At 48.0% G+C, this 10000-nt stretch overlaps 1 protein-coding gene across 7 annotated transcripts in view; it reads left to right on the top strand.

Annotated features, from left to right (window-relative positions):
• Positions 1-10000, top strand: part of smurf1 (SMAD specific E3 ubiquitin protein ligase 1) — an 81440-nt gene that overhangs the window by 66951 nt on the left and 4489 nt on the right. For 3 of the 7 annotated variants that reach the window (XM_082964654.1, XM_082964655.1, XM_082964651.1), the window contains exons 12-16: positions 966-1080; positions 1709-1887; positions 6129-6387; positions 7157-7358; positions 8458-8533. In XM_082964654.1, the coding sequence (XP_082820780.1) occupies positions 966-1080; positions 1709-1887; positions 6129-6387; positions 7157-7358; positions 8458-8533 (831 nt within the window). Of the gene's footprint in view, positions 1-965; positions 1081-1708; positions 1888-6128; positions 6388-6885; positions 6962-7156; positions 7359-8448; positions 8534-10000 lie in introns of those variants that run through there. The other 4 variants (XM_082964652.1, XM_082964653.1, XM_082964650.1 and 1 more) reach the window with 2 other exon arrangements.

Below are 10000 nucleotides of genomic sequence, written 5' to 3'. Positions count from 1 at the left end.
AATCCCCTGGCTACCACGTTGGTTAACCAGTTAGCTGGGGGGAATCTCCTGTCTACCACGTTGGTTAACCAGTTAGCAGTGGGCCATGGGAATCCCCTGTCTACCACGTTGGTTAACCAGTTAGCTGGGGGCCATGGGAATCCCCTGGCTACCACGTTGGTTAACCAGTTAGCTGGGGGGAATCCCCTGGCTACCACGTTGGTTAACCAGTTAGCTGGGGGGAATCCCCTGGCTACCACGTTGGTTAACCAGTTAGCTGGGGGGAATCCCCTGGCTACCACGTTGGTTAACCAGTTAGCTGGGGGGAATCCCCTGGCTACCACGTTGGTTAACCAGTTAGCTGGGGGCCATGGGAATCCCCTGGCTACCACGTTGGTTAACCAGTTAGCTGGGGGGAATCCCCTGTCTACCACGTTGGTTAACCAGTTAGCTGGGGGCCATGGGAATCCCCTGGCTACCACGTTGGTTAACCAGTTAGCTGGGGGGAATCCCCTGGCTACCACGTTGGTTAACCAGTTAGCTGGGGGGAATCCCCTGGCTACCACGTTGGTTAACCAGTTAGCTGGGGGCCATGGGAATCCCCTGTATTGTCATAACATTGTAATAATGTTGTATTGTGGTTATACAGGGAGTGGCTGTACCTGCTGTGGTAACGTTGTAATAGCGTTGTAATAACGTTGTATTGTGGTTATACAGGGAGTGGCTGTACCTGCTGTGGTAACGTTGTAATAACGTTGTATTGTGGTTATTCAGGTAGTGGCTGTACCTGCTGTGGTAACGTTGTAATAACGTTGTAATAACATTGTATTGTGGTTATACAGGGAGTGGCTGTACCTGCTGTGGTAACGTTGTAATAACGTTGTAATAACGTTGTATTGTGGTTATACAGGGAGTGGCTGTACCTGCTGTGGTAACATTGTAATAGCGTTGTAATAACGTAATAACGTTGTATTGTGGTTATACAGGGAGTGGCTGTACCTGCTGTGCCATGAGATGTTGAACCCGTACTACGGCCTGTTCCAGTACTCAACAGACAACATTTACACACTACAGATCAACCCTGACTCCTCTATCAACCCTGTGAGTACACACACTACAGATCAACCCTGACTCCTCTATCAACCCTGTGAGTACACACACTACAGATCCACCCTGACTCCTCTATCAACCCTGTGAGTACACACACTACAGATCAACCCTGGCTCCTCTATCAACCCTGTGAGTACACACACTACAGATCAACCCTGACTCCTCTATCAACCCTGTGAGTACACACACTACAGATCAACCCTGTGAGTACACACACTACAGATCAACCCTGACTCCTCTATCAACCCTGTGAATACACACACATTACAGATCAACCCTGTGCATACACACACTACAGATCAACCCTGTGCATACACACACTACAGATCAACCCTGTGAGTACACACATATTACAGATCAACCTTGTGAGTACACACACACACTACAGATCAACCCTGTGAGTACACACACACATTACAGATCAACCCTGTGAGTACACACACTACAGATCAACCCTGTGAGTACACACACACTACAGATCAACCCTGTGAGTACACACACATTACAGATCAACCCTGTGAGTACACACACTACAGATCAACCCTGTGAGTACACACACGCACACTACAGATCACCCCTGTGAGTACTGATGACGATGGTGGTGTGTGTGTGTATATAGGACCACCTGTCGTATTTCCACTTTGTGGGTCGTGTGATGGGCCTGGCGGTGTTCCATAGCCACTACATCAACGGCGGCTTCACCCTGCCCTTCTACAAGCAGCTGCTGGGGAAGCCTATAACGCTGCAAGACCTGGAGACCACTGATCCGGAACTACACAAGAGTCTGGTCTGGATACTGTGAGTACCACGCGCTAGCTTTACTGACCCTGGACTAGACAAGAGTCTGGTCTGGATACTGTGAGTACCACACGGTAGCTTTACTGATCCGGAACTACACAAGAGTCTGGTCTGGATACTGTGAGTACCACGCGCTAGCTTTACTGATCCTGGACTAGACAAGAGTCTGGTCTGGATACTGTGAGTACCACGCGCTAGCTTTACTGATCCTGGACTAGACAAGAGTCTGGTCTGGATACTGTGAGTACCACACGCTAGCTTTACTGACCCTGGACTAGACAAGAGTCTGGTCTGGATACTGTGAGTACCACGCGCTAGCTTTACTGATCCGGAACTACACAAGAGTCTGGTCTGGATACTGTGAGTACCACGCGCTAGCTTTACTGATCCTGGACTAGACAAGAGTCTGGTCTGGATACTGTGAGTACCACGCGCTAGCTTTACTGATCCTGGACTAGACAAGAGTCTGGTCTGGATACTGTGAGTACCACACGCTAGCTTTACTGACCCTGGACTACACAAGAGTCTGGTCTGGATACTGTGAGTACCACGCGCTAGCTTTACTGACCCTGGACTAGACAAGAGTCTGGTCTGGATACTGTGAGTACCACACGCTAGCTTTACTGACCCTGGACTAGACAAGAGTCTGGTCTGGATACTGTGAGTACCACACGCTAGTTTACTGATCCGGACTACACAAGAGTCTGGTCTGGATACTGTGAGTACCACGCGCTAGCTTTACTGATCCTGGACTAGACTAGAGTCTGGTCTGGATACTGTGAGTACCACACACTAGCTTTACTGACCCTGGACTAGACAAGAGTCTGGTCTGGATACTGTGAGTACCACACGCTAGGTTTACTGACCCTGGACTAGACAAGAGTCTGGTCTGGATACTGTGAGTACCACACGCTAGGTTTACTGATCCTGGACTAGACTAGAGTCTGGTCTGGATACTGTGAGTACCACGCGCTAGCTTTACTGATCCGGAACTACACAAGAGTCTGGTCTGGATACTGTGAGTACCACACACTAGTAATTACACTAGCTTTACTGACCCTGGACTAGACAAGAGTCTGGATACTGTGAGTACCACACACTAGTAATTACACTAGCTTTGCTGACCCTGGACTAGACAAGAGTCTGGTCTGGATACTGTGAGTACCACACACTAGCTTTACTGATCCGGAACTACACAAGAGTCTGGTCTGGATACTGTGAGTACCACGCGCTAGCTTTACTGATCCGGAACTACACAAGAGTCTGGTCTGGATACTGTGAGTACCACACGCTAGTAATTACACTAGCTTTACTGATCCGGAACTACACAAGAGTCTGGTCTGGATACTGTGAGTACCACGCGCTAGCTTTACTGACCCTGGACTAGACAAGAGTCTGGTCTGGATACTGTGAGTACCACACGCTAGCTTTACTGATCCGGAACTACAGAAGAGTCTGGTCTGGATACTGTGAGTACCACGCGCTAGCTTTACTGATCCTGGACTAGACTAGAGTCTGGTCTGGATACTGTGAGTACCACGCGCTAGCTTTACTGACCCTGGACTAGAAAAGAGTCTGGTCTGGATACTGTGAGTACCACACGCTAGCTTTACTGATCCGGAACTACACAAGAGTCTGGTCTGGATACTGTGAGTACCACACGCTAGGTTTACTGATCCTGGACTAGACAAGAGTCTGGTCTGGATAATGTGAGTACCACACGCTAGGTTTACTGATCCGGAACTACACAAGAGTCTGGTCTGGATACTGTGAGTACCACGCACTAGCTTTACTGACCCTGGACTAGACTAGAGTCTGGTCTGGATACTGTGAGTACCACACACTAGGTTTACTGATCAGGAACTACACAAGAGTCTGGTCTGGATACTGTGAGTACCACGCGCTAACTTTACTGACCCTGGACTAGACAAGAGTCTGGTCTGGATATTGTGAGTACCACACGCTAGGTTTACTGATCCTGGACTAGACAAGAGTCTGGTCTGGATACTGTGAGTACCACGCGCTAGCTTTACTGATCCGGAACTACACAAGAGTCTGGTCTGGACACTGTGAGTACCACACGCTAGCTTTACTGATCCTGGACTACACAAGAGTCTGGTCTGCATACTGTGAGTACCACGCACTAGCTTTACTGATCCTGGACTAGACAAGAGTCTGGTCTGGATACTGTGAGTACCACGCACTAGCTTTACTGATCCTGGACTAGACAAGAGTCTGGTCTGGATACTGTGAGTACCACACGCTAGCTTTACTGATCCTCGACTAGACAAGAGTCTGGTCTGGATACTGTGAGTACCACGCGCTAGCTTTACTAATCCTGGACTAGACAAGAGTCTGGTCTGGATACTGTGAGTACCACACGCTAGCTTTACTGATCGTGGACTAGACAAGAGTCTGGTCTGGATACTGTGAGTACCACACACTAGTAATTACACTAGCTTTACTGATCCTGGACTAGACAAGAGTCTGGTCTGGATACTGTGAGTACCACGCACTAGCTTTACTGACCCTGGACTAGACGAGAGTCTGGTCTGGATACTGTGAGTACCACGCACTCTGGTCTGGATACTGTGAGTACCACACACTAGCTTTACTGACCCTGGACTACACAAGAGTCTGGTCTGGATACTGTGAGTACCACACGCTAGCTTTACTGACCCAGGACTAGACAAGACTCTGGTCTGGATACTGTGAGTACCACACGCTAGCTTTACTGATCCTGGACTAGACAAGAGTCTGGTCTGGATACTGTGAGTACCACACACTAGTAATTACACTAGCTTTACTGACCCTGGACTAGACAAGAGTCTGGTCTGGATACTGTGAGTACCACACACCAGCTTTACTGACTCTGGACTAGACAAGAGTCTGGTCTGGATACTGTGAGTACCACATGCTAGCTTTACTGACCCTGGACTAGACAAGAGTCTGGTCTGGATACTGTGAGTACCACACACTGGCTTTACTGACCCTGGACTAGACAAGAGTCTGGTCTGGATACTGTGAGTACCACACACTAGTAATTACACTAGCTTTGCTGATCCTGAACTACACAAGAGTCTGGTCTGGATACTGTGAGTACCACACACTAGCTTTACTGATCCTGGACTAGACAAGAGTGTGGTCTGGATACTGTGAGTACCACACACTAGCTTTACTGACCCTGGACTAGACAAGAGTCTGGTCTGGATACTGTGAGTACCACACACTAGTAATCCACTAGGTTTACTGATCCCTGGACTAGACTAGAGTCTGGTCTGGATACTGTGAGTACCACACACTAGGTTTACTGATCCGGAACTACACAAGAGTCTGGTCTGGATACTGTGAGTACCACACACTAGGTTTACTGATCCGGAACTACACAAGAGTCTGGTCTGGATACTGTGAGTACCACACGCTAGCTTTACTGATCCGGAACTACACAAGAGTCTGGTCTGGATACTGTGAGTACCACGCGCTAGGTTTACTGACCCTGGACTAGACAAGAGTCTGTTCTGGATACTGTGAGTACCACACACTAGCTTTACTGATCCGGAACTATACAAGAGTCTGGTCTGGATACTGTGAGTACCACGCACTAGCTTTACTGACCCTGGACTAGACAAGAGTCTGGTCTGGATACTGTGAGTACCACACGCTAGCTTTACTGATCCTGGACTAGACAAGAGTCTGGTCTGGATACTGTGAGTACCACACACTAGCTTTACTGACCCTGGACTAGACAGAGTCTGGTCTGGATACTGTGAGTACCACACACTAGCTTTACTGACCCTGGACTAGACAAGAGTCTGGTCTGGATACTGTGAGTACCACACACTAGTAATTACACTAGCTTTACTGACCCTGGACTAGACAAGAGTCTGGTCTGGATACTGTGAGTACCACACACTAGCTTTACTGACCCTGGACTAGACAAGAGTCTGGTCTGGATACTGTGAGTACCACACGCTAGCTTTACTGACCCTGGACTAGACAAGAGTCTGGTCTGGATACTGTGAGTACCACACACTAGTAATTACACTAGCTTTACTGATCCTGGACTAGACAAGAGTCTGGTCTGGATACTGTGAGTACCACACACTAGCTTTACTGACCCTGGACTAGACTAGAGTCTGGTCTGGATACTGTGAGTACCACACAGCTAGTAATTACAGCTACGTGTCTCTTCATTTCTGGGTATTACAACGTTATCTCTGTGTGTGTGTGTGTGTGCGCAGGGAGAACGACATCTCGTCGGTTCTAGATCATACGTTCTGCGTGGAACACAGTGCCTTCGGGAAGTTCCTTCAGCACGAGCTGAAACCCGACGGCCAGAACGTCCCGGTAACCGAGGACAACAAGAAGGAGTACGTGAAGCTCTACGTGAACTGGAGGTTCATGAGGGGCATCGAGGCTCAGTTCTTAGCTCTGCAGAAAGGATTCAGTCAGCTGATTCCTCAGCACCTCCTCAAACCGTTTGACCACAAGGAGCTGGAGGTACCTGTCTGTCTGTCTGGTCTGTCTGTCTGTCTGTCTGTCTGTCTGTCTGTCTGTCTGTCTGTCTGTCTGTCTTGTCTGTCTTGTCTGTCTTGTCTGTCTGTCTAATGTAGTAATGTAATCTAGTGTATAATGGTCTGTCTCTCTCTAGTGTATAATGGGAGGCCTGTCTTCCTGTCTTCCTGTCTCTCTCTAGTGTATAATGGGGGGCCTGTCTTCCTGTCTTCCTGTCTCTCTCTAGTGTATAATGGGAGGCCTGTCTTCCTGTCTTCCTGTCTTCCTGTCTCTCTCTAGTGTATAATGGGAGGCCTGTCTTCCTGTCTTCCTGTCTTACTGTCTCTCTCTAGTGTATAATGGGGGGCCTGTCTTCCTGTCTTTCTGTCTTACTGTCTCTCTCTAGTGTATAATGGGAGGCCTGTCTTCCTGTCTTCCTGTCTCTCTCTAGTGTATAATGGGGGGCCTGTCTTCCTGTCTTCCTGTCTTCCTGTCTCCCTCTAGCTGATAATCGGGGGCCTGTCTTCCTGTCTTCCTGTCTCCCTCTAGCTGATAATCGGGGGCCTGTCTTCCTGTCTTCCTGTCTCTCTCTAGTTAATAATCGGGGGCCTGTCTTCCTGTCTTCCTGTCTCCCTCTAGTTAATAATCGGGGGCCTGTCTTCCTGTCTTCCTGTCTCCCTCTAGCTGATAATCGGGGGCCTGTCTTCCTGTCTTCCTGTCTCTCCTCTAGTTAATAATCGGGGGCCTGTCTTCCTGTCTTCCTGTCTCCCTCTAGCTGATAATCGGGGGCCTGGGGAAGATCGATCTAGCAGATTGGAAGTCTAACACCCGTTTGAAGCACTGTGCTGTGGACAGTAATGTGGTTTGCTGGTTCTGGGAGGCTGTGGAGAGCTTCACTGAGGAGAGGAGAGGACGACTACTGCAGTTTGTTACTGGTTCTACCAGAGTTCCACTACAGGGATTCAAGGCACTACAGGGTGGGTCGCACACACACCCCGCATCCTGCACTATGAACAGAGAACAGAGATAACTACAAGGTTCCAGAACAGCTATAACTAGAATGTGTTGGTGTTCTAGAACAGTGATAACTAGAATGTGTTCTAGAACAGTGATAACTACGAATGTGTGTGTGTGTTCTAGAACAGTGATAACTAGAATGTGTGTGTGTGTGTTCTAGAACAGTGATAACTAGAATGTGTGTGTGTGTTCTAGAACAGTGATAACTAGAATGTGTGTGTGTGTTCTAGAACAGTGATAACTAGAATGTGTGTGTGTGTGTTCTAGAACAGTGATAACTAGAATGTGTGTGTGTGTTCTAGAACAGTGATAACTAGAATGTGTGTGTGTGTGTTCTAGAACAGTGATAACTAGAATGTGTGTGTGTGTTCTAGAACAGTGATAACTAGAATGTGTGTGTGTGTGTTCTAGAACAGTGATAACTAGAATGTGTGTGTGTGTTCTAGAACAGTGATAACTAGAATGTGTGTGTGTGTTCTAGAACAGTGATAACTAGAATGTGTGTGTGTGTTCTAGAACAGTGATAACTAGAATGTGTGTGTGTGTTCTAGAACAGTGATAACTAGAATGTGTGTGTGTGTTCTAGAACAGTGATAACTAGAATGTGTGTGTGTGTCTAGAACAGTGATAACTAGAATGTGTGTGTGTGTTCTAGAACAGTGATAACTAGAATGTGTGTGTGTGTGTTCTAGAACAGTGATAACTAGAATGTGTGTGTGTGTTCTAGAACAGTGATAACTAGAATGTGTGTGTGTGTGTGTTCTAGAACAGTGATAACTAGAATGTGTGTGTGTGTTCTAGAACAGTGATAACTAGAATGTGTGTGTGTAAGGTTCTAGAACAGTGATAACTAGAATGTGTGTGGTGTGTTCTAGAACAGTGATAACTAGAATGTGTGTGTGTGTTCTAGAACAGTGATAACTAGAATGTGTGTGTGTGTTCTAGAACAGTGATAACTAGAATGTGTGTGTGTGTGTTCTAGAACAGTGATAACTAGAATGTGTGTGTGTGTGTTCTAGAACAGTGATAACTAGAATGTGTGTGTGTAAGGTTCTACAGGTTCAGCAGGCCCAAGGCTGTTTACCATCCATCTGATAGAGGCCAACACAGACAACCTGCCCAAGGCACACACATGGTAAGACCACACACACACACACTACACACACACACACACACACACACACACACTACACACACACACACACACACACACACACACACACACACACACACACAGACACACACACACACAGACACACACACACACACACACACACACACACACACACACACACACACACACACACACACACACACACACACACACACACACACACACACACACACACACACGACACACACACACACACACACACACACACACTACACACACACACACACACACACACACACACACACACACTGCCCACGGATTCTCCTCTTTGCTGAAACCATCTCACCAGAGGAAGAAACCCATCCATCAGAGAGTAGGACATGCAGTACCCTTTCTGACCACACAGCATCAGATACCTGGTCTACACATACTGAGACAGAGGGGGCGCTGTTTCACTGTCCAGACAGCATCAGATACCGGCTCCCGGCGGGGGCTGTTTCACTGTCCAGACAGCATCAGATACCTGGTCTACACATACTGAGACAGAGGGGGCGCTGTTTCACTGTCCACACAGCATCAGATACCTGGTCTACACATACTGAGACAGAGGGGGCGCTGTTTCACTGTCCAGACAGCATCAGATAGATGCTGTTTCACTGTCCAGACAGCATCAGATACCTGGTCTACACATACTGAGACAGAGGGGGCGCTGTTTCACTGTCCAGACAGCATCAGATACCTGGTCTACACATACTGAGACAGAGGGGGCGCTGTTTCACTGTCCAGACAGCATCAGATAGATGCTGTTTCACTGTCCAGACAGCATCAGATACCTGGTCTACACATACTGAGACAGAGAGGTGCTGTTTCACTGTCCAGACAGCATCAGATAGAGTGCTGTTTCACTGTCCAGACAGCATCAGAGAGGTGCTGTTTCACTGTCCAGACAGCATCAGATACCTGGGCTACACATACTGAGACAGAGAGGTGCTGTTTCACTGTCCAGACAGCATCAGAGAGGTGCTGTTTCACTGTCCAGACAGCATCAGATACCTGGTCTACACATACTGAGACAGAGAGGTGCTGTTTCACTGTCCAGACAGCATCAGATAGGTCGCTGGTTTCACTGTCCAGACAGCATCAGATAGAGGTGCTGTTTCACTGACCAGACAGCATCAGATACCTGGGCTACACATACTGAGACAGAGAGGTGCTGTTTCACTGTCCAGACAGCATCAGATACCTGGTCTACACATACTGAGACAGAGAGGTGCTGTTTCACTGTCCAGACAGCATCAGATACCTGGGCTACACATACTGAGACAGAGAGGTGCTGTTTCACTGTCCAGACAGCATCAGAGAGGTGCTGTTTCACTGTCCAGACAGCATCAGATAGATGCTGTTTCACTGACCAGACAGCATCAGATACCTGGGCTACACATACTGAGACAGAGAGGTGCTGTTTCACTGTCCAGACAGCATCAGAGA

Source organism: Salmo salar, chromosome 18, assembly GCF_965601325.2.
Source record: "Salmo salar chromosome 18, fSalSal1, whole genome shotgun sequence".
In the NCBI taxonomy this organism is placed as follows: Eukaryota; Metazoa; Chordata; class Actinopteri; order Salmoniformes; family Salmonidae; genus Salmo; species Salmo salar.
This window is presented reverse-complemented; position numbering and strand designations above follow the sequence as displayed.